The sequence below is a fragment of the Mustela nivalis genome (genome assembly GCF_964662115.1).
Source record: "Mustela nivalis genome assembly, chromosome: 12".
NCBI classification, from domain to species: domain Eukaryota; kingdom Metazoa; phylum Chordata; class Mammalia; order Carnivora; family Mustelidae; genus Mustela; species Mustela nivalis.
This window is the reverse complement of record NC_139031.1, coordinates 100,397,372-100,423,324: the sequence shown is the minus strand read 5'-3', so window position 1 is coordinate 100,423,324 and position 25,953 is coordinate 100,397,372. Positions and strand designations below refer to the sequence as shown.

General features: G+C 45.3%; 1 protein-coding gene across 6 annotated transcripts in view; it reads right to left on the bottom strand.

The window, feature by feature from the left end:
- Positions 1-25,953, bottom strand: part of GLI3 (GLI family zinc finger 3) — a 266,798-nt gene that overhangs the window by 78,171 nt on the left and 162,674 nt on the right. For all 6 annotated transcript variants that reach the window (XM_082692494.1, XM_082692492.1, XM_082692490.1 and 3 more), the window contains exons 5-7: positions 10,083-10,285; positions 7,366-7,512; positions 2,295-2,496 (exon numbers count right to left, since the gene is read on the bottom strand). In XM_082692494.1, the coding sequence (XP_082548620.1) occupies positions 2,295-2,496; positions 7,366-7,512; positions 10,083-10,285 (552 nt within the window). The remainder of the gene's footprint in view (positions 1-2,294; positions 2,497-7,365; positions 7,513-10,082; positions 10,286-25,953) is intronic.

Here is a 25,953-nt window from a genome sequence, read left to right as displayed (position 1 = left end):
GGATGCAAACCTCTTCTTCCAGCTCTACTGAGAATGGCAGGGTCTGTGGGAGCTCCTTGGAGGCAGGGGAAAATGATCAACCCCAGTCAGGATCCAGTACTAGGTCACCTGGGCGGAGGTGAGCAGATCAAGAAGGCAGGAGAAGATGGGGGGCGGGTAAGAATTAAGACAGATAATGTTGTGACCATCTGTACCATGAGGCTGTGACGTACTGGAGAATGTCAAGCTAGGTGGGTAGAAAGCCAGAGGGGAAAAATTAGGGAGAAGCGAGAGAAATCAATGCTCACCAGTGATTCTGTGTGAACAGAATTCTGTGAGAACATTATTTTGTGAATATCCTGGTGTACCGTATTTCTACTACTTTGATGCTATGAATTCTAGTTCAGCCACATGATCGTTACATAACCTGAGCAAAGCGAGCTGCGGTCATTGGCAGTCTGCACGATGTTGGGAGTATCTGTGGAGGGCCGGAACAGCCAGGCCACAGTTCCGAGATGGGCACCCTTCCTCAGAGCCTGGGGTGATCACAGGGGTCGCCCAGCTGGGCCATGCTACTAGGGTCCCGGATGGGCCATTCCAGGGCCAGCGCTCCCAGGACTTGGCCCCCAGCTGGGGTCTTCATCCTGGCACTGTGCACACACACCGGCTTTGATAAAGTGTGTCCTATCCTATAGGGGCTATCTCATCTTTTGCTTACAAGTGTGAAGCCTGGACTTGGGAGAGCCAACAGGCAAGGACAGCTTGCAGAGGCGGTCGCAAAGCTGAAATCTGACTACAGATGTGCCCAGCTCCAAAGCCTCCACTGGTGACGAAGTTGGCTAGTCCTGAAGACACCCCAGGACTCCCATCTATGTCCTGATGATGGTCACATCAGCCATGTTTTTGCTTTGCTCCGTGTCTACCCTTTAATGACCATATTGAAAGAACAAAGAAAAGCAGAAGAAAATGATTTCACATCAACCTAGGGCTTATGATATTTAAACACTAACTTGTGTGCTGAAGAGGACTGCTGGTAATTGAACAAGCAAAGGATTACAGGTGTAATTGAGAACGTTATGGAAAAAATGGAGGTACACACCATTTCTAGTAAATATGCGCGTCACTACCGCTAACATGGTTTTCCCCCAGATGGTTGGGGTCTCCCTAATGTGTATGTCCATCGTGGGGCACCCCTCAACAAAGAACCAAAACTACTGTCCAGTTAGAGAAACATACCAGTAACAAAACCCTCACTTACTCAAAGCAAGGAATTTTTGCCTTTGCCTTTGCGGCAGGAATCACCCATAGTTTGCAAAACTCCAGTTCAAAAAGATCGCTAGGAACTGAACTCTTAATTTATGGGAGGAAAAACTTAGGGGAAGGGATAAGCGAAGTCGACAAGCAGGGTTCCCTAATTAATGAACTAGGACATGATCTAATTTGATGCCTGAAACAACCATTTGGTAACTAGCACAGCACGAATCAGTAAGTGATTAGCTGATAAAAGCAGACTAAACACACCTAAAATTCCTCACTTGGCTTACTTTCGTTCCCACTTATTGACATCAGCCCATGTTTGATCATTAGCGGCGAGAAATATTTTATGGTAAGCGTGTTCACAGAAGCCTGCGTTTGTACCTTCCCATGCAGGAGCAGACAGAAAGCATTTCAACAAAGGAAGTGTCAAAATGTTCTCGTCCCCCAGCGAGGGAGGATGACAAAGCAGAAGGCTTTCAAATTAAGCTAAAAATGCTTAGTAGGAAAACAAGGAAATCTTGGTTTGCCGTATTTCCTCGGAGAGACGTGCCTTCCTATGTCATCACGTTTCTTTTTCCTTAGATTCGAAATCCTGCTGACGCCTTTTCTTTCTTCCTCAAATGCACCCCTCCCCCCCCCTCCCCCCGTCGTTAACAAATGTGAATTACACCATGTCTGACTGTCTGTCTTCTGCTCTGTCCCTCCTCCCACGTGCTGCACGACCAGGTATGAATGGGTTTTCTCTCCAGAGAACTATAATGAGTAAGAGGGGCTTGGATGAAGGCTCGCCAGTCTCACTGCACAGCGGCCTCCATCATAAGGAAATAGCTACGGATGTGCATACAGGCTACTAATTCAAGTCTGGGGGAAAAAAAAGTTTTGGTCCAGTCCTTGGCTCTGGAATTCACGGCAGAGGCATCTGACTGGCATCCCGGGTCAGGCCCGAGGTCGTGCCATCGCTGTCACCCTCAGAGGGCATCAGTCCCGCTAAGGCGGGCCCCTCGGGCGCTGCCCCTTTAATAAAAAGAAATACATCGCGGATTCTGGAAAATACAAACCTGATGGCGCTCGCGGACAAGTGACCATAGGAGCCGCTTGCCGACGAACTGCTGCGGGAATTATTGAGAATCGTGACCAAGGAGTTGGGAGACGTCCTTATCATAGTCTGAAGGTCAAAGCTGTGATCGGAGAGCGGTGATATGGACAGGGTACGTTTCCGGCTGGGCCTGGCTGACAGCCTGGGGCTGGGGAATCTCGTGCCTGTTGCAGAAACAGAACAGAACCCAGTTACCTGCGGTTGGAACTCCACACCTGTGAGTCACTGCTCCGGGCCTGGCTGGAGGAAGGGACAGCTAAGAAGCCAGCAACCTGCAGTGACAAGTGCCTCTCTGCCCACTTGTGGTCTCCTGGCTACCACTGAGGAAATTAGGGAGAAATATTTATCTTCTTGGGCTTACCTCGGGGGAGCTCTGTTTATTAATGTGCAGGCAAAATGATAAATTGCTAAACAAAAGGGAAAGACTTTTATGTGTTATCCCTCTCATTTCTAGTGATTTATGAATCTGACGGCTGCTTAGATATTCCCATCATTAATTCACCACAAGCGACAAAGACAGTGGTCCCCACAGTTTACACGACACACCCCTCCCCATCCCAACACACACCATTTTAAGGCAATGAGCCGAAGGAGGAAATGAATTAAAGCACCCGGAGATTAGAAATTCAGCTTAGTGATGCTCTCATCTCCCCATGATTTTGGTAGTTATCTGATCCACGTATACGTAAAGCTTTACTAAAACACTGATAAATGCATTATCTGAAATTGACGGTTCTCAATCGGGGGCAATTATGCCTCCAGGGGACATGGGACAACATCTGGAGATCATTCAGTTATCACAGTTCAGGGGGTGAGTTCCCATCGAGTGTGTAGAGGCCAGGCGTGCTGCTGAACGCCCAGGAATGCCTAGGACAGCCCCCCATGATGAAGAAGTCTCTCTCCCCAGGAGTGCCGAGACTGAGGAACCCTGCCTCAGTTCTCTACAACCTAGAAGAATAAGTTCCAATAAACATTCCCAATCTCAGGATGTGGTTCGTTTGGAGGTGTTCCAAGGTCAGGGGTGGGGGAGGACCATGTAAGCATTATTATGAGAATTGATGAATCTATTTTAATTCTCTGGACCTTGCTTCTCCAGTCATAATAATAGGGAATAAAGCACTTATTATTAGAAATCTCAGTCTTTATTAAGATTCCTCCAGAAGTTCTAATCGGGAGGTTAGTAACTCACACTTCAACGCATGCCAACTTGGTACAATGTTTTTTACCTAAAGAGTTGAAAATGAAATGCCTCTTTGCCTTCAGTTTGGTAGATCCTAGAGATGTGAATTTCAGGGACCAACAATGCATATGGCCCAGAGGCCCACACTCCTGCCTCTTCTAAGGTCACATGTCCATCATCAAGTCATCAAACTACAGCTGAATGAATGAATGAGAACATAATCCAACTCCATAAGGAGCAAATGAAACATAATTCGTTTTGAGTAATAATGGAGGGGTTTTATTTGATAGTACGGGTCTACTTGCCTAAGGGGACACTACAGTTTTGTGGTACACAGAGCGCCGAAGTAGAAGGTAAGCCTTCTTTATAGGAGACAGACTAGGCACTTGGTCTCTGGCAACTTCTATGGGAATACTTTCTTCATCATGGACCTTGACACAAGATAACAATCCAACATGCTTCGAGATCATGAAATGAAATCGATGGATATGAGAGAGACTATAGGTAGTATCACAGAATAAATAGATATACTTTATCTGAAATAATCGCAAACTGGAGCTTAGGAAATAAATCTCAAAAATGAAGCTTAGGAAATTAGTACCATGTATAAAACTGGAAAACCGATTTGAAAGATGAATACGGTGCCTCCTCAAATTTTTCTTTCAGACACATTCAAAATTGAGTTTCTTCATTTAGAGTAATTTCATTATGAGCCTGATTTAGGCCATGCTAGTACCAATATAGCTATCCCAGCTAGATACACATCTTTTAGTGTTTAAACCACCATCTTACTTTTATTATACATCTGCCTTACACAGAAATGTTCCACATTTACTCACTATGAGAGGCTAATTTCATCACAGATTTTTTTCTTTTTCTTTTTTTTTTTTAAAGATTTTATTTATTTATTCGAGAGTGAGAGAGTACAGGCAAGCAGAGGAACAGAGGGAGAGGGAGAAGCAGGCTCCCCACTGAGCAGGGAGCCCGATACAGGGCTCGATCCCCGGAACCTGGGATCATGACCTGAGCTGAAGGCAGACGCTTAACCCACTAAGCCACTCAGGTGCCCCTAGTCTTTTAATGAAGAAATCTATTCCACTTCCAAATGACTCCAAGGACTCCAGACTTCCTGTCTACTTCCATATAACCTTCAGTGATAACCTTTCTCGATGGGTCTCAGGGATCCGTGGCAGAGTTAAGAATAACAGGACACACTAGACATAGATATGATGCCTGGAACACCTCTAATTTCTTATATCATTAATTAGATAAGGTGGCCATCTGATGTTAAGAAGCAACAGAGGTCTTAGGGGCCCCTTACATCGTCCAAAGCCAGAGTCCAGAGGCTTCCCTTCATCCCTTCCAAGGAAGCCTTCCTGCTGCCCACGGCCTGGTTGGTCTGGCTCCTCTCTGTTTTTCCCTCCAGGATGGGCTCTTACATTGGTCAGTTTCCACCGATACAAATAATGAGGTTTTCAGGAGCCCTCAATTCTAGAATGTTCCTCATCGGGATTACTTGCTTTCCTGCTTTTAAGGTAATTAATCCCGAAAGACAGAATTAGATCCATAAAGCAGACTTGCTTATTCTAACATGCAACATTTAAATACGCTGCCCTTAGGTGGCAGAAACCCAGGTATGCCCATGGTTGGCACGTTTAAAAGGCAAGTGCTCATCCAACACTAGTTTCTTGCAGTTTCTGCCAACTGAGGACTCTGGAAGATCCGTTAACAATGGATGAGAGTGACCAGCTAGCTTCTAGGCTTTGCCCTGCAGGGCCACACCCAAGGTAGTGATCTATAAGAGTTTCTGCTTCTCTGTTAGAAAAGTCACCTATGATTTAAATTCTTTGCACACTCTTTATGTTATGTTTAACTAAATGCTATTTCATTTTTTTTTAGAAGGAAGGTAGTATTTTAAGCACTTCCCAACCCTTTAATATGCTCCTCCTAACCCCCTAATAACCAAGGAAACCGAGAAAGTCAGCGTTTTGGAACGGTGATTTGGGATCCCCTGTTGAGGGGAACAGCTAAAACACAAGGAGAACATTTTGAAGACCGCTGCAAGAGAAGTCGCCCAGTTCCTCACTGATCCTACCGTTTCCTCTGACACATAAGACCAGCATTCTTATTGTTCCAACACAGATCTCTCCAATCTGGCTTTCTGTTAATTGTTTTGTTTCTCTGTTCTAATAAGAAAATTCTGACAAAGAGAAAGGAGGTTTCTTTTTATGTGATGAATGATAGGACATCTAAATTCCTACTTAATGACAATCAATTTACCATATACTCAGGCAAATTAAAATTCCTTTAATTAGTTTTTACAAAGTAAAAGGGTAGCTTCATCCTTTATTTAGATAAAAACCGCCTTTGCCTGACTGAACACATTCTCATCAAATGTAGAAGGTAATGCGGGCCGACCTTCCAAGGATGCTCCCTTATTTTCATTCTTTATTTGCAGAGTTTTAAATAACGAATTTGCATAATAAACCTGAACTTCGTTTCCAACAATCCCTAATTGAAATGTGGTTCTGATGACTCTGAATTCCAAGCTCTTGACTCTACAAAGCCAAACAACAAACCCCCCCGCAGAAGGGAGCATGTTTCTCTTGCTTTGTGGTAATGAACTTCCTGCCGGAAACCGTCGCCAGCTGGGACCCCGTGTAACTCAACGAGTTCCTTCAGGGCCGTAAGAAGATGGAGGCCGTAGCTCTCACTCTAAACCAGTATCCCCCTCTCCACTCCAAGCCTGAAGGCTGTGCCCAGGACACGCTTTTGTCCCAGAAGAATCCAAACAGATTGTAGATGAAAAAGTGCGGCCACCAGGAGAAACAAACAAACCTCCCCCAGCATACGCCTTTCTCAAAGCCACATACCCTTTGTCATAGTCAAAGGGAAGAGGCTTTCACTGAGGGATCTCTCAGACAACGCTTCGCATTCACTTCCTGACACCCGGCAAATGGAACTGAAAGAATGTGAATAAATAAGAACTCTTGGATGTTCTGAACCGTGATACTCGTAGGCTCATTTGTCTATGTCTAGATAAGTGACCCTAAGGCACCACCATAAGCCTTCAGGGATCCCTAAATAAGCTATATAAAAAACATCAAAGGATGCCATTATCTTCTACCATTATGCACTAAAAACAGCTCTTTCTGACTTGGAAATGCTTTTTGTTTTTCCTAGAGAAAAGGTCTTAGTGAAATATGATTTTTAATGTAAAGAAAACATACGAGGCAAAGTAAAGCCACGGGGAAAAAAATGTAGAAACGGAGTCTAGGTTTCTTTAAAAAATTAGTTTTTAGGGATTCCTGGGTGGCTCAGTGGGTTAGGCGTCCAACTCTTGTTTCAGCTCAGGAGGTGATCTCAGGGTTTTGGGATCAAGCCCGCCCACCCCCAGTTGTGCTCAGCAGGGAGTCTGCTTGAGGATTCTCTCTCTTCTGCTGCCATTCATATACGCTATCTCTCTCTAAAATATAATAGCTAAATCTTTGGGAAAAAAAATCAATTTTTAAAGCATGAAATAGAGAAAACCAAAGAGGGCCTGGGTGAAGTATGTCCGCATCATGAAACCCATTCCCGTATTTTTGTTCTCAGGACAATCAGGGCAGGACAGTTCTTTCGAGACCTGCCAAATCACAATTGCCTGCCTCTTCCAGTCTGTGAGTAGCCCGGAGCCCTCCACAGGAGCCCCAGGACGGCCTGATAAGTAGGAGAAGCTCCTCGGAAAATCAAAGAAAGCCGAGCACCAAATGGTCTTCCAGCTTCTCTGGTTTCAAAGGTCAGAGAATCACCTAATGGTCACGTCTCCCTCCACAGTTCAACATCCCCCCCCGCCCCACCCCCGACTACTTACTGTCCATGGCGTGAACGTACTCCATGTGGATGGCCCCAGCGCCGGCACCGGCCGCAGAGGGGATGATGTCCGCGTAGGGGCTGCGCTGGCCAGTGAGCAGGGCCATCTGGTGATAGTACTCCGCGGGGCTGACCCCGGCGTGGGGGGCTGGAAGAGCACACAAGCAAAGCGGGGTGACTAGTTGGAACAGGTCAACAAAACATGTTTCTGGAGACATCCCGAAGCCCACGGGCTGAGCAGCCCACGTCGGGAATTCCTTTTATGGCTCATGTTAGTAAAACATCGGTAACTCAGACCGTGTTTCCCACGGAAGCCTACCAGACAACTCTTATTTGAAAAGTAAAACTGAAGAAAAGGAAGAGAAAAAATCAAATGTATTATAAAAGGTTTGAGGCCTGTTTAAAGAAAGAGCCAAGAATTCCAAATGATTAAAATGTATGCACGTTCTCCTTCCCATGTGCGCCCCCCTCCCCAAACGAAAGCACTTTGTAGATGCAATCACTGTATGTCCATATTTCTTCCAGGGGTAGCTGACAACTGAGGCCACTGTGATGTCTTTCCAGACATACTTAGAATACTTCCCTCAGCTCCTGGCTGGAGAGCCCGAGTCAGCTCTACTACCTGGAGCGCCCAAGGGCTCCCGAGGGGAAGACACAGCATAGTTTTAATAACGCATGTCAGGGTGATAAGCTGCAATTTTGTGTCCCATAATTTTAAGGTTCTTCCCCCCCCCCCCATTTCTCATTACAAAATCAAAAAGGAAATATACCTATCAATCTGGAGCAATTTACTGGCAAGAGTCAGCTCTGTAAGAGTGGGGATAATAATGTGTTTCTACTGCCAAGTTATGTGCAAAAGCAGCGAGATACTGGAGACGTTTTGAGGGTGGTCTCCAGATTCTCCAAGATCTGGAGGTAAATCCCAGCTCCTCCTCTTACTGCTCCAAAGGGCTGTGGGTAGCAATGAATGCAGCAGTGTTCAGCATGCAGCATTCCATCGGCAAAAGTCAGTCTTACAATTATTATGTAGAAACATGGGTGTTCCAGCAATAGGGCTGCGTATGTTCTCTGTGTCCACACTTTTATACATGATAAAAATGTCTAGGCACAGATATACATGCACCTCTTAGCCTACATGTGAGAGACATCTGTGACTTGATTTTGATTATTAATTAGACTCTTGAAAGGGAAGAAGAGGAAGGCAGAAAAAAACAATTAAAGAACGTTTTATTCATACTCATCATCAAATACTATGGAAAACAGGTGACAAGATGCTTTAAACTCCAGGTTCCACATGCCACTGACCCAACGAAATTTTTGCAAGCCAGGCATAACTCCAAGTATGCTGTGAGCTGGCCTCCCTTACCCCCCCTCCCTCTCTTCTCCTGTGTTGTCATTTCTCTGAACTCCAAAGTTCTCCATGGGGATGACTCTATTACTCCCCATTGGGACACCAAATCCAATACTTGAGTCTGACTCTTTTATTGTTTCCTTTTTGTAATGTGAAGCTCGTCCAAATGGCACAAGGAAAGAAAGAGATGAGCGGAACAGCCATTGGGGCATCGCAGCTGCTACTCAAAGTAGAACTTAGTAGGGATTTACTGAGAAATCTCCCAGGGCTTCCCACCTCTCCCCACCATGCCCAGCCAGTCCCAAGAGGGGCCGGCAGAGAAAAGGTGGACGGCTCAGGGTCACACCACACAGTTACCCAGACGGCGCGGTGGAGGTTCTGTGTGCTGTTGTAGAGAACTCATAATCTCTCTTTCTCATTAATATGGCTTATATAGTTCTGGACCTTAACTCAGATTCTGGCAACTGTGGGCACGTGAGTCTGCATGTGTGCATGAGATGAGAAATGCTCTTCCTGATTCAAAGGAGTGTTTTATAATTTGACAGTTATGGGATACATGGCTCTAATTAGTCTTGTGAAAAGTAATTAATTGGGAAGCTAACAGAACCAACAGGAATTTGACCCTTGAGAGCTTAAAATGAGCATCGAGTATAATAAAATTAAAGTCAAAATTTTGTTTCTTTTCCCATCACATCCCTCTTCCAGGTTTCACTGGGCAGGGTCAAGGTTGGAGGGCACGAGCAAATCTAGACCATCATGTTCTCGAAGACTTGCTACTCAGAGTGCGGTCCACGGACCACAGCCCTGGCACCACCAGGGAACTTTCCAGTGTGCAGAAATCCCAGATCCACCCCACACAGAAGGACATTTTCTCATCATTCCCGGGTAGTCCACACACACAGTGGGATCTGAGAAGCGCCGGTCTAATAGACACATCTGCGTGAACACACCTCTCAGATGTGCAGAACAGAAAAGCGTTCACTGGGAGGTGAGCAGAATGGCCCCTTACACCTGCACGCTGTGCGGACGGCAACCAGGCCAAGAGGACACAACAGCGGATAGGAGCAAGGTGTCCAGAGTCCGTGAGTTCGGGCCTTGAGTTCCATCCCTGCCACGCAGTAACCAGTGGGCCACATTACAAGTTACCTGGCCTGTCTCCTCACTGCTCTCCTCACCCTGTAATGGAAACAATGACCCCCTCCCCCCATGGAGGTATCCGTAACCTTGACCTGAATCGTACCCTTGAAGCAATCAGCCCAGTGTCTGGAACATGGGAAATGTTCGGTCAACATTAGAACCGCTCCACGCCACGTTCCAGGTGGGGCATGAAGCAGAAACATGAATGGGTTGGCTGGGGACAGACTCACCGTCTGTGGGGCTGAGACCCCGGGCTGCCGAGATCATGGAGAGAGACGGGCTGTGAAGGGACCGGATGTAGTCCATGTAGGGGTTGATGTAGGGGTGTGGAGGGCTGAAGGGGGGCTCCGAGGCTGCAGCGGGGTTCCGATGGGGGGAGATCCTGATGAAGGGCAGGTCTGAATACGTTGGACTACTAGATAAGGCAGAAGGCCTGGGTGAAAAAGAAAAGCAGACACAGGAGGTACAGGTGAGACCAATATCCCCACAGGCAGAGGCTGTCTGTAAAGGCAAATGAGAACAACTTGACATGAATTCAAGGTGTCCTGGGGAAAAGACATCGGGCACATGTTTCTAGTACAAGGACCTTAAAGTCATGGTGACAAAAGCAGGTAGACTCATACTACACAATTATCTGGGCAAAGAAGACGAACCTCTGTGAAATCTGATGGCACCCTGAATACAGAAAAAGAAAAGCTTGCCTTTGGCCTTCCTTGATGACAGGAAATTCTAAACCACAGGCATCTGAGTTTTAAGTAGTTCTGCAATTACGTGTTACGTTTGACCCAAATATTACTTTCACCACTGAAAACCTCCCTCTTACCATCACAGTGTTGTGAGGAAGGACGGAAGGAAGGAAACAAGGGAAAGAAAAGAAAAAAGAACAGAGAGAGAAAGGAAAGAAGGAAAGGAGAAAAGAAAGGAAAGGAAAGAAAGAATTACACACAGCAGAGTTGCCCATAAAGGAAGGAGGCAAACTGCAAGGTCTTTAAGAAATGTGCAGTCGGGGGCGCCTGGGTGGCTCAGTGGGTTAAAGCCTCTGCCTTCAGCTCAGGTCCCGGGATCAAGCCCCACATCGGGCTCTCTGCTCAGCAGGGAGCCTGCTTCCTCCTCTCTCTCTGCCTGCCTCTCTGCCTACTTGTGACCTCTGTCAAACAAATAAATAAAATCTTAGGGGAAAAAAAAAAAGAAATGTGCAATTGGCACTATATTATATATTCGTGCCCGAACCTTTAGGGCAGCAGTCTTGCAGTTGGGGGTAAAACCAGCTTCACAGATCCGAGGTTCACCATTCAAAAGACAACTCCTCCTCTTTGGGAGCCAGCCCTGACTGCGCCCTTCCCCTGCCCCTCATCTTTCAAGTGGCACTTGGAGAGCCACGTCCAGGAATTCAGTACTCCTGGGGCTACGAAGCTGGAAGAGAACGGGGCTTGATCGAGCTCGAGCCTTGGTTCTGACAGGCTGATGAAGATAAATTCGCAACACACTGTGCTGCCGCCCTAGCCTGAATGGCTCCAGGGGATTCCTTCCCCGGGGACCACTGGTTCCGGAACGCCCCCACCCCCAGCCCCCACCCCCAGCCCCCACTGCCTTGTTCTTCTCTAATAGAAAACGTGTTGTGCGAGTAATCCAGTGAACTGTCCTCATTCACCGAGGGGATGGCCACGGGAATGGGAGGCCGTGATAGAGACAGATCCACAGAGCGCGGCAAATTCCTCTTACACCACCCGCTTTCAGAGCAAAATGAAAGGGAGGGGAGATGCATTTTTCTCATCACACCTCCTGAAGCAAAGGAGCCCCCGGCCGGGGGCTGGCCCCCATCACCCGGTCAGAACACAATCCGGGCAAGTGCGCAGCACAGGCACAGGGATAAATGAAACCACAGATCAGATAATGCATTTTCTCTCAGTAGAAAATAAGAGGTTGAAATATGGTGGGGGCAGGGGTGCTCAAGTGATGTTTCTTACTCTTTTTCACTTTGAACTGGAAAAAAAAAAAAAAAAAAAAAGGCGAGGTAGGGCGCCTGGGTGGCTCAGTCCTTAAGCGTCTGCCTCTGGCTCAGGTCGTCCCAGGGTCCTGGGGTTGAGCCTGGCTCCCGGCTCAGGAGGAAGCCTGCTTCTCCGTCTCCCACTCCCCCTGCTTGTGTTCCCTCTCTCCCTGTGTCTCTCTCTGTGTCAAATGAATAAATAAAATCTTAAAAAAAAAAAAAAAGAAGAAGAAGAAAAGAAAAAGAGGCTTTTTATTTGTTATTCGGATGCCACGTTTGGTGAAGTAAAATAAAACCCCAGAGTTTTCTAAATTTCCATATGGGCAGAGTGAGCATTCACCACCTGGAAACAGCTTTCTCTTTTCAAAGCAACTTGAGACTTTCCATACTCACTCAGAAATTAGTAAAATGACTTATGTCTAAATAGAAATCGGCACAGCCCATTAGCCTATCCGATTTTAGTTCTTTACAGCCAGTCAGCTCTGGGCTGTGGTTCAATGCCAAGTTCCACTTACATATGTTGCTCCTTCAGAGCACAGGAGGCTCCAGTTCTTTAAATCGCTTTCGACTAGAAAGGAAAATCAATCTTTCCAGACCGATTCAAAAGTAACTACAACAAAACATAAACGTATTTTCAGACTTATGATGAGAGACCGGCATGGCAGAAAGGTGCAAAAGCAGACATTTCCAGAAATCTGTGGGATGCTAGCTCCCCGCCAGGCTCGTCTCAGGATCCACAATACGACAGACTCAACATCGGTGAGGGCCGTGGCACATCTTACTGGTAACCTGATAACCTGTAATTTTTCTGAAATCCCAGAATTGACCGCGGTAGTAAGAATATTCCTAGAGGCCTAAATACTGTATTGAAGAATTATAAGCCGGGGAAAAAAACCGAGCGTCCTGAACATAAAAATTACCGAGGTGGGGTTGGCAGTCACCAATCCCGAAGAAACAAGGAAGCCAGCAGATAGGAGAAGCTTTCCTTCTGCCAAAGTTCCCAGGACGTCTGACGGCCCAGTCCCGCAAGAGGACTGAAGATACCTGTTCCAGGAACAGCCGAGAGTGAGCAGTTGGACCTGGTCACAGCATCCCTGCAGGGCGCCAGGGCCCGTTCCCCCTTCCAGTCCAGGAAGAAGTAACAGCAGAGAAGCTAGGCCTGGTTTCTCATGAAGGTGAAGTCAGGAACCTTCCCCCACTGTGGTGAATGTCACATCCAAGCACACGCCTCCCAGATAGATGACACTAGGGAGCGATGGGGTCACCTGGTCCCAAACAATGGGGTAGGAGATCCCTTCAGACAGGAATGCCACAAGAGAGCTGTAAGTTAATTACAGCTGTAAGGTAATTACCCTAAATTAACAAACCAGCTAGCACTCAAAGGCCAGTCGTCCCCAGGATACAAACAGGAAACTGCTTAGTAAGGGTTACCCAGTGATGGGGTCGTCAGGAATTCCGGGGACAGGTGAATCAGAGCCCTAGAGCGATGGTACCACAGAAAGGTTTGGGTGCTGAGGGGAAGTGATGTGGACATCAGACAGTGGTGTGACCTCCTAGGCAATGACCACCCTCTCCTGGTCTGTAACGGTACAACCAGGAGGATTCCTACCTCCTGGGGAGCTTGGCAAGTTAATCTAAGTAAAGCCTCAAGTACTGAGGTTGGCATTAAATCAATGCTTGGTGTATGCATGCATATCGCATATCTGCATATTATAATACAATATGTGCCCATTAAATTATATATCACCATATATTATATTAAATATAATGTGTGCTACTCCTAATATACAGGCATATGATACCGACATGTGTACATGTGTATGTATACATATGTGTATGTGTATACATGTGTGCACATATATGTGTGCATAAACACACACACACATTACAGATGGCAAATATAGCATACAGGTGATTCTCAAACACTGAAATACTGGCACCTTCTTTTCATAGCAAATCATACGGGGGAAGCATTCCTGTCTGCTTTGCTCCCCAACCTGACAGAGCCCTGGAAACACCTCCTTGGATTTCCAGGTAAAATCATAAAACCACACAAGGTGGTTAAAACATGAACTCAGTAATCAAATGCAGGAGCTTTGCAGAAAACTGGATACGAATGCCATCTGTCACTGGCTGTCACTCAAGATAAGTTGCCTTAGACATAAAATGAAACAGTAGCTCCCTCCTGGGGCTGCCCGCCCCCGTACCCCGCTGAGGCACACGGGGTGGGGGGCACTCAGTAAACAGTGGCGGGTGATATTCTCTCCGTGGTTGGCAGAATCATCCTACAAAACTTGTTTGTGTGCGTGACTCTAAACTTAGCAAAGAACCGACCAAATGGCAAGACTGTTGGAAACTTGTTTCCAATTTCCTTGCTGTTCCAAATTCTTAGCAGATAGATTATCCATCAGTTATTATGTTTTAAACAGTAAAGCAAATTTGAGGGGGCAGGTCAGGTTCTTTAAATGTAACAGGTGGATGTGTTCACTGTTACATGAAGGCTCCGCAGAAGGTTATGACCACAGGGATGGATTCTGTTGAAGGAAGAAAAGGTCTGGGATGGGTGGAAAAGGCACTCACAGAATTTTCCATATAAATGACTCAGATTATTTCACAAACCATCAAAAACATGGGCTGGTAAGTATATTTGCCAAGCTCGCTAAAAATCTTCACTGAGGATGACAGTATCCCCAGGAAAAGAAATCAGAGGCATCTTTATCTTGGTTTGCATTTTCAGTAGATACACAGAGATGGAACTGAAGATTACAGTTGGCCTTCCAAGCCTTTCTCTGCCTTTGTAACTTCTGGCTTTCTCCCTGCTCTGTGTGGTCCCTGAATGTGGCACAAACCATGGAGAGAAAAAATTAACACAAGAAACAAACAGACATTCTGGGGAGACCACTGACACTTTAAACCTCACCGAGAACAGAGATTCCATGAAATTTATGTAGTAGCCAAAGAGTACAGAAATATGCCGGTGACCTTCCAAAGTAAATCATACAAACTACTGTCCGGGAAGCAGAGGGTTTTCAGGAAGCAGCAGATGGGAGCAGCTGATGTCCTGTCACCTCTGCGTGTTGGCCCACACATGCCAGGACCCACACGTCCCCTCGGGGATGACCGCGCTGTCCTACTGCCACCCATCTGCTTTTCCCAGGCCAGGAAGACCCCGCAAAGAGAGGGCGTGTTGTCTCTGTATTGCCCACCAGATAAATGCAGCACAGTTCCAAACAAGAAAGAACGTGGTGATCATCTCGGTATTCTCCCAGAAGACAATAAAGAAGTATAAAGTTGTATTTGTGGAGAAAATTTGACTTCAGATTATTTTTTTTTACAAGGTCATGAAAACAGATTTACAACAAAAAGAGTAGCGTATTCTTATTAGAGCATTTTTTTTAGCAGTATACCATGATCAACTTAAAATACAAAACCACATATTACAGAGAGGAACTGGACTTTCTTAGAATGAAATATCATTATATAATCTGATTTGTTACTGCCTTTTCATCTATCTTATTGGGTTACTAAAATGCCAAGGTTAAAATCACAGTATTTAATCACCTGCATTACCCATTATGAGAGCATGAAAGCAGGCTTACATGCTGGATTGTTACAATTGCTTTCACATTGCTTGGGACACTGGAAATTACACATACACCTTGCTTCTTTGCACAAGGGCTCCAACTACCCGAGGACTGAAATGTTGGGGTTTTTTACATAACAAGTTTATTTTCTGTTTAATTTTGTGCTTTGTCTGACGAGAAGATACTCCCCATATTCAAGAAATGGCCTAACCGAGAACAAAGGGGAGTTATCCCTTATAATGTATTTTTAACCAACTAATTAATTATTCAATAAATGCCATTTTAATAAATCACAATGTATAATAAAAATTAGCTCTCCATCCGGTGAAGGAAACAAATAACAAAAACGGCCGCAGCGAATACGTGAGATGTGGTCAGAAATGGGCATGATCCGGGACTTCTCTTCCTCTCTTCGAGGTGCCCTTCCAGAAGCCTCGTGTGAGCCTGAATCATACAGATGGCCGTGCGGCTACTTTCCATTTCCCCCTGCAACCAGTGCGTGCCCAGGAAGACTGGTCTGTATGGCCTGACTCAGCGGGCTTACTCTCCCCCTCTGGAGTCTTGGAGCAAGATGCACAGGCAGGGGGAGCTGGCAATGGACAGAAGAGTCAAGGCATTGGTGTCACTATTTCCTCTTGCTGGCTGGGGCTCTACAGGTGGCATTCTAATCCCCACGGCCATGGCTGTGCAAGGTGAGCCCTTCCAGGGCTATAGCCTTCAGATTATGGGTGGTCAGTGCTTTCAACTTCTGCTAGTCCTAGAGGTTCTACTGTTACTTTGGGGGCCTTTAACCTTGTCAACCCCCCCGCCCCCCATAAACACAACGGCCACAGCCCAAGCCTAGAAGATGGGTCCATTTCAGATCCCGGTGCCATCATCTCTACACCTAAAGTATCTCCCGTGAAGGTGTAATTGACTCCAATCTTCTACAAACTCACTGTGTTGGATCTCAGTTTTTTAAAAGCTGTATGCGTAACTGCACTGATGAATATTTCGATGATTTGTTCGTTTGGTAGGTATTTTCATGGAAGATCCACTCACTAAGAATCCCTTATGATTTCAGAACTTGGAGGAATTTCAGTAAACACAATATATGATCATTTAGTCCCTGCTTTCAAAGAACAGATAGCCAAATGCACAAAGGGCACATGCACACGGGTGTGTAAGAGCGAGTGTTACCTGATGCGTCAAAAGGCCCCGACAGGAGGCTTCCGTGATACATGCTGGTTACCAAAAAAAGGGGACATGAACTGTGCTACAAAATGTAGACAGGATTTGAATAGAAGAGGCCACTGAAGAGGAAGGTTGGAATATTGCCTATTGTGTACCTTGATTCAGGGTGCTGAGAACTATCTTACATATAAAATTTCCGAGCTGTGATTCATTTCTCTAACAAAGCACAAGCGAGAGCAATACTTGTTTTAACGGTAAAATGTCGTTTCCAAGGGATATTTAAGAACGACTTTATTTTTGTTTTTTATTTATGTCTGAGAATGGAAGTTTACATCCGTAAATGGGAAAGCTGGTATTATTTTGAATGAGCACTAAAAAACCATTATTCCTTATGGCCAAGCTCTTTGGATCTGACCAATGTCAGTATTTCAACATACTTAGACCGACATTTTTTCAGGCATGAGATGCCTCTGACAGAGTCAAATAAAAGTATATTTTGAATTACACGTTCTCCCTCAACATTAAAAGCTTTCTCTAGTATGTTTCAGCAGACTGCATACATGTCACCAGTTATGTCACCAGTTAAGTGCAGGGCAGATGAAAGCCATAATGGGGGATCACTGAACGTCCACAGAATGGCTGACATTAGGAAGAGGGGCAATGACAAGTGGCGATGAGGGTTTGGAGCAACAGGAACTCTCCAACCATGTGCGTACATATGAGCTGACACGACCTTTTTGGAAAACAGTTGGGCATAATGAGCTCAAGTAAACGCACACCTATGACCGGCCGCTCCCTTCCTTGGTGTAGCGGCAACAATGGTTTAAGTGCCCAAGCCTCATGGTCTCCTCAACCGTTTACAGCTGTGTTTCTCCTTCCTGTTAAAACCGGAAACAACCAAGTGTCTATCAACAGTAGAATGGGTGGGCAGGGGGGGCACCTGGCTAGCTCCCTGGGTAGAGCCCTCAACTCTCGATCTTGGGATTATGTGTTCGATCCCCAAGCTGGGCGTAGACAGTCCTTAAAAAGATAAAAATCTTCAAACACATGAACAGTAGAATGGGTAAATCATTCACACCACAGAACAGCAAACAGCTATGAAAATGAACAAATCACAGTGTGCAAAATCTCGTAAGCATTATGTGAACCACATTATGGTGGTCCTTAAGCCTGGTGCAAAAAGGTTCCAAGATGCTGTACGATCCTACTTGGGTAGAGGTCAGTAACACACAAACTGAAATGGGAGCCTGGGCAGGATAGCCGGGGCAGGTCGGTTAAGTGTGGAAGGAGGGCTTCTGGGGTGCTGGTGTTTTATTTCTAGACTTGGGTTAGTGATTAGAGGTTTTCACTCTGTGATAACTCAGTAGACTTAACCGAGCTGTGTGTGTATATTTTGTGTGCTTTTCCATTTGTGCCTTATTTAAAAAAATTACAGTTTTTTGAAAAAGGATACACCCCTTCCCATGTGTCAAATATATTAGAATTTTCCACAGTGGTTTCAACCATTTCCATTAATTTCAGGTAATTAAATACATATATGTGTGTATACATAAATTTGCAAATTATCGATGCTTAAAGGACACCATAAATAATAACATATTTACTGCTGTTATGCAGATAGTGCAGTGGACACACTAGTGCAAATTCAAAGTAAACTATGGGCAGTGGGTCTCTGTATGTTAATTCTGGGGGATGAAAGGCCCTGCTAAGCCAGTCAAAGGGAGAGGCCAAGTGAGCATCTCCAATCCCTGTCCGTCATCTCCTTTGGCAACTGAAACGATGCTCCACATCGGTAGATTTGTAGCATCACGTGAATAATGCAATTGTTTGTGGTGTTTGTGGCGAAATTTGGTTTTAAATTCCCTCCTGAGACGACAGCAAAAAATAATCTGACAAAATTTACCTCCCTTCTGTACTATAAATACAATTCTACGTTAACAGGTTGAGATTCCAAGGTCCGGAAGATAGTCAAAGAATTTAAAAGAAAAGCCATTCAAAAGGCACAGCATGGTATTATGATTACGTCGTGGGGGGCCATCGTGGGGAGCACGGTGTAGAGTACAGAGCTGTCCAATCACTCTCTTGTGCTCCTGAAACTATGGTAACATTGTGGGTCAACTATACTCAACTAAAAAAAGTAAAATAAATTTAAAAAGAAAGTCCATTCCAATAACTACAACATGTAATGTACTGTTATAAAATGGGTTCCAAAAACAAACATATATGGTTCATATGAACCCTTGGAGCTAAATGACCACATCCCACAGCCTGAGTCTCCTTTCCATCCCAGGTTGTGGACAGAGAAGCCCCGTGCGCGTCCGGAACACTTTTCAAACAAGCGCAGAAGAGAGAGAGTCAGTAAGGAAGGAGGGATCTCTGTTCTGAATGACAGCTGAAAAACCCGTTTCTAAATAACCAGGCATCCATTTTTAATATTTCAATTCTATGAAGGCAGAGTATTTTTAAATTCTTACGTTTGGCAGCTTCTTTGGCTGTCCTTATAGATTCCAAACATTCCATAAGAAGGTGTACTAGAGAAGTATTTACTCCAATGTGTAATAAATATGAAAGACCATCTTCTTTATCTTCTTGCCCCAATTATTATCCAGTTTGTGAGAAAAATAAGACCATTTAAAATAACGAAGATTATGCAGTTTTAGTATTATTAAAATATGTAATTATATATTTTAATATGTAACTTACATGTTAGATATGAATAGACTATATATGATAGAATTAATGTAAATATAAGAACTAATGGTTAGAAGAGGTAATAGGTTGTATCTTCCTCCACAAAGTCCACAGAAACACGGCTCAGTGAGAAACCCTCGGTGGGTTCCTAGGACACACCAAAGTCCAGCCGTGATTCTTTTCCTAACAGGATACCCGGCAGATGGAGGGACTTAGAGCTTGTTCCCAGCGGTCAGCTTCTGGAGCACTTCCCGGGGCCTGTTTTCTGGAAAGCTTCCCGACTGGTCTGGGGCAACACAGTGAAGGAACACGGTCCTTTTCTCCCCTCCTTCCCTAACACAACATGTTGTCCCTTTGAACAGTCACCTTTGCCTATGGAAGCTCTTTCTTTCTCCGGGGCGGAGGGGGTTGTAGGGGGTACGCAGGCCACAGGGGAGGTCAGTCCAGCCAGACCCAGCCGGGGTCCAGGAGCCATCCTGTCTCACTGCTCCAACCACACCCATCGGCCCCCCATTTGTGGGGGACGATTTGTAATCCTCACGCACATCGAAGTGGTGAGCCCTGAGAGAGCCTGGTGCTGGGAGAGCCAGATCTTTCAAAGATGGTTTTGCGGCAAGCTCTTTAGGCCTGGAGGGAGACAAAGTAGTGTTTAACTATTAACAAGAAGTATGCATAGAGCATTGAGCCCGGTGTCTGTCCCGTGGGACGTTCTCAGCAAACCTTGGCCCCTACAACCAACACCTTCTTAGCTGCTGCTGTTACTATAGAGCTCTGGGTTGGTTAAGTCCAAGGTCACCCAGCTTCTGTGGCCTCCACATGCTGTTACTATAGAGCTCTGGGTTGGGTAAGTCCAAGTTCACCCAGCTTCTGTGGCCTCCCCGTGTACCGACTTCTTAGGACCATACAGGGAGGGGGCTGTTCTCCCCTATAGGGAGTCAACCATCTGACACCCCTGGTATCATTTAGAAGCACCCCACCTTCCCCACCTCAGCTCTTTTAACACAGCAAATAAACTACTGAGTTTACTCGACCTCGGTAAACATGTACAGGATTTCTTTTTTCTAAAAGCAAACTCAAGGGCATGGTGACTCTTGGTTTTGATTCAAAAATCCATTGCTGTGAGAAAAGAAAAAAAAAATGGAGGGAGGGGTGTGTGTGACAGAAATTTCCAAGTGTGATTTCTCTGACACTGTTGCCAATTTTCCATTCATTCTAACAGGCCTTATTTTTTGGAATCTAATGAATTACCCATTCTATCCAAGAGCAGCACTGAAAGTGGCAAAGCAGTATTCTTTTCCAAAAAGAAAACACACAGCAAAATAAAAAGATACTGGAAGACGATAGCGTGGGAGACTCAGCACAAACCTAAGTCCCGCGGACTAACCGTATCTAGAAGAAGCCTGGGCCGCGTTGCGTTCGCTCATCCAGCTATCAGGTTTTCTAATAACGTAGAGTTTCCTATCAACTGTGATACCTTTGGGGGGAACTTTTGGGTTTGAACCGTGGTACCCAGCACGTGTAAAGAAAGAGGACCATAAAGTACATCCAAGAAACTCAATTCAACACTGCATTTAACCAACTCAACAAACAAGTCTGTGCTTACCTCATTTACCTGGAAATGTCAACAATTTAAGGTAAAGAAACATTTAAAAATCTCGAGAGCCCCAAGCCAGGATCTGCTATTTAAGTGAGAGGTCGCCCAGCAGGAGGCTTTAGATTGCGTGGAAATAACTAGAAAGAGGAAGTCAGGTTCCAACAGTTTAATCCTTGCTTCATGTCTTCTAGCGAGGTGGAAGGGGCTTGATTCATACCAAAGACAAGAGTGCCTCTGGAAAACAGCCAAGAAGATGAGGCCTCCGTTTCAATTTCTATTTTGATGGGTTCCTTCAAGAACCAGTTAGAATGTTCCTTCTCGGCAGCTGTCTGGCATGCTGGTCGTAGGTGGGTCCCCCAACCCAATATAAACATATATGGTATGGACGTTTCCCGTATTCCATCGCCATCAGAAATCCTCATGATTATTATTACCCTTAATGAACCACTGACTAGCATGTTCTTGGGTTCTTCCTCTTAGGATCCTTGACTCATACTTTCCGCTGTTCTTGAAATTATCCTTATTGTAAAAGTAAGAGGAACATCCATCAAGGAACTATTATTAATTATCTGAATTGTTATCCTCCAGAATAAAGCCTCTAAGATTTGCTAGGGCCCTCTGGCCTAGTGAAGGTAAAATAGGGGGCCTTTTTTATTTGGCAGGCTGTTCAGACATCATAGGACTCTATTATGTGCTAAGACTTTATATCCCAGGACAGTTCTCAATATTCCAGAATTTCATCCCCTGGGAAGATATCAAACTGTTCAAAAATAAATTAAATATGGCAAAGGAATACATCTAACGTACAAGGGAATAATTTGTCTACATTACTCAATGGAAAGGAAGCAGTAACTTCCATGTAAGGAGAGAAGGACCTCCCCAGGGCTCTGGCTCTCCTGGCTTCAGAGCCCATGGTCCCAGGGTCCAGCAGAACACCATGGAAACACAGAAAAGACCCACAAGATCTCCCCGCGTTCCTTCTTCCCAGTGGAAGCCACTATTCTTTTTTTTTTTTTTTTAAGATTTTTTATTTATTTATTTGACACAGACAGAGAGAGATCACAAGTAGGTAGAGAGGCAGGCTGAGGGAGAGGGGCAAAGAGGCTCCCCGCTGAGCAGAGAGCCCGATGCGGGGCTCGATCCCAGGACCTTGAAATCATGCCCTGAGCCAAAGGCAGAGGCTTAACCCATTGAGTCACCCAGGTGCCCTGGAAGCCACTATTCTGATGCCAGGGTGGGGACAGATTGAAGGAAACAGAAATGTCTAAATGATGTGCTGGAATGACCTGAGGTTATTACCCTTAGAGAACAGGTGCCTAGGACCACACGCTTCCTGCTAACAGCTGCTTGGGCTTTCCTTTCCTCACTGGTAAAATGGGAGAGACGATTTACCATTCCACCCTCCAGGCTTAAAAAGTCTCATTGGTCCTACAATCCTAATTTTTCTATGATTCAAATCGCTTGTCCCCATCTGTCACCGATTTGCTCTGGCATCTAATGTGATCACGTTTGTTACTTGAATAAACTTTGGTTGAAAATTTTGGGACTCCTTCCTTGAGTGTCCCACCAACGAGACCTCATTTTCTTTCCCTTCTCCCTTGTCTGGAACGGCATTTTCCATCACGGCAGCGACTAATGTCCCCTCTGGGCCACTCTGGACTTCAACTTTGATATTACTCCCAGGAGAAATGAAAGGGTCTGGTTTTATGCTGATTGGATTTGGATGGTGATTGATTAGAAAAAAGTGGGACCGCGTGGCCACACGAAAGCCTCAGAACTGAGCCACAGCTTAAACACTAAAGAAGCTTTTTTACCAGTGAGTTCACAGCTATTAGATATTTTTATATTAACAACACTTTTCCCATCCAGGTTTGTGCATTTTATCTTTATTCTTTCAAATCCTGAAATTGCCTGGATAAGAGGGAGGGCTTATATATTATACACACACAGACACACACACACAGAGACACACACACACACACACACACATTTCTAAGAGCAGCCTGAACTTTTAGGGGAAATTGAAGAGGCTTTGTGTCAAGTACAGCTAAATCCAGCCTTTCCATATCAAACCTCTGCTAGAAAATTACTGTGCAGATGATAAGGCAGAAAGATATAATAAAAAGTGACTCTACTCAATTTACACTGCAATATTGGTATGACTGAATATTTTTCATTCAGGTGCCTGATAAAATCGCTAAACTGTATTGCAGATAAATAAAGGAGGCTTCTGTCAAGAATAAACACCATTAATCATGGAGTCTTACCTCAGAGAGCCAGGGCTATCCTTCTGCACGAACACACCAGCATAACCAGCATGCGACACAGGCTTCCCTCCTTTATACTGTTCCAGGCTGAAGCTGTCCTCCCTCACGTTTTGTAGGATTTGGGGAGCAAGAGCATTTTCCAAACATCGTCTACATTTTAACCTTAAGGTCCTGTCACAAGATCCATTATTATAACATTTAGGAAAAACTGGCTGCACTTTTGGGAGTGGGGGGGACCAACTTGACAGTGAGACAGCTTTTTGCCTGCCGACTACATACCTGCAGACATAATGTATACGGGCTACTTATGAGATATACTGGATTTCATCGAAGCGATGTTGCTATTGATCTAAAGACGCAACATTATTTTAGGTGCCACTAAGAACGACAATACTTATCACTTTCCATTTCTGCTTTATACTTCCCCAAAGGAGGTCTCCGAGACCTACTCACACCTACTTTTTATCATGCCTCACTCTAGCTCTTGCACAGAAAGGAAAATACAAGGCAAAAGTATTTTACTTTGAGTTCCCTGAATCCTCCCGGTGACCACGCCTTCACCAACAGCGACAGTGAGACACTACCGATTGTAAGATGCATTCCCATTTCAGAGGTGGGGAAAGGCTGTAGGACTTAGACTTAAATAGGGTAACAGACCGGATACTTATTGGGTAATTCTGCCATTAGTCAAACACCTGTGCCATGACAGACGCCGGTTTAAGGGCTCGCTATCTGCTCCTTCACATGGTTCGTGATATAAAACGGGATTAAATCATAAATTGCCCTTAACACCTAAATACCTAAGCTGGATTCAAACCCAGTCTATGACCTTAAACGCAAAGGAAAATTACCCCAAACCAAACACAAATATGTGCATATATGCCTATATATATTTTGACATTCTTAAGGCTCTTCTAGAACCAATGGTACGGCTTTCCAGTGACCTCTCCATTCCAAAGGCAACCTGTTGGAGTTTATATTCAAATGGCCCTATGTGCTGGGGGCACAGGGAAGGGCGAGACATCCCTTGGCCAGGAGGAAAAAGAGGGAGGGAGCCATGCTCCTCTCTCAGCAGATCTCCCCATCAGGAAACAGAGGCAGGAGGCAAACATGACATGAGGGCATTTACACGTTGGGGTCAAAGAGTTTTCATTTTCTGTTCCTATTCTAAGTGCCCACATGCAAGAAGAAAACAATGAACCAACCTAACTTGCCCATAACTACGGGATGCTAAGAAGAAAACAGATCATTCATTCCAACATTCATTATTTCACAGATGAAGACAAAGAAGCCCAGAGGGGTCAGGGAAAGTGTTCCACGATCCAGTTCCACGATCCAATTTGAGGCAGAGCAGAGAATGGAACTTAACTGAGGACTACGTGGATTTTTGAAAAGAATTTATAAACTGGTTTTAAGAAGAGGTTCACCAGAAGCCATATACCAACGGAGTTCTGCTCGAATTTCCTGAAATTGCGCTTTGAAACCCAAGAAAACAGCATTATCATGAGCTAATGCAGCCAACATTATACTGGGCTGTGCTCAGAGAGGATTCTTGAGCAAAACTGCAATCCGGTCCCGCTTGTGAGAGTTTTAATTGTGTCACACGGGAAGTATTACGGCAGCTGTGTTTCAGCTCCCTGGGGAACCTGTTTTGAGAGCCCACTCCAAGGAGAAAGTGCCTCTTCTAGCCCAAAGAGGGCTAACCCTCACCTTCCTGACAAATCCCCCCTGTCTGAGGAAGAACCTTGATTCCACAGAGTGAAGCCGTGTCTTTGCCAAAGAGAAGGCAAGGGGCGCCTGGGTGGCTCAGTGGGTTAAGCATCTGCCTTCGAGTCAGGTCATGATCCCCGGGTCCTGGGATGGAGCCTTACATTGGGCTCCGCTCAGCAGGGAGCCTGTCTCTCCCTCTCTCTCTGCCTGCTTCTCCCTCTGCCTGTGCTCTCTCTCTGTCAGATAAGTAAGTAAAGTATTATAAAAAAGAGAGAGAAGGCTGCTGAGCACCCTTTACAGAAAGTCTGTGGCCCACAGTTTACAGCCATTCCAGGGCTCCCGAAGACCAGACACCAACAGCTCAGTTCAAACCAGGCCCTGCAAAGAAAGAAGTGGATCTCAAGGAACCAGAACCACACCTTGGCCCAGCTGTCTGGGGGTCCTCCCCAGTTCATGAAAGAAGAGCTTCTGTATGAAGAGGTATTGATAATGCATACAGTTTTCATCACAGATTGTCTAGGTTCAGTCATTTCTGACCAATTCTTGGGTCTCCGTTTGGGAAGTTCCACATCAGTACTACTTCCAGACGCGTGATCGAGAAATGCAGGCTCCCCGTTAGGGACGGCATTCCCCACCTGCCTGTTAGAGTCAAGACACTCATGAGTGAAAGACTGGATTCGTACAGAGCCCATGTTCACCCAATGGGCAAAAGATCCCTGGTGGAATTTTATTATTATTTTTTTTAATATTTATGTATTTTTTTGAGGTAGAGAGGGCACAGTAAGGGAGGGGGTAGGGGGAGAGGGAAAAACAGACTCCCCGAGGAGCAGAGAGTCCCACGCCAACACAGGGCTCGATCCCACGACCCCAGGATTGTGACCTGAACCAGAGGAAGATGCTTCACCAAATGAGCCATTCGGCTGCCCTTAGAATTTGGTTTTTAAGGGAGCTGAACTGAAGAGTGGTATCCCAGTGTTTCAGCATTACCCGTAATGGAGGTATAACTCACTAAACAAATGTTTAATCTTTATTAAGAGAAGTTTAAAAAAAGCGTAATTCGTAAGTCTGTTCACTGTTTGTCTGTCTCAGTCATGA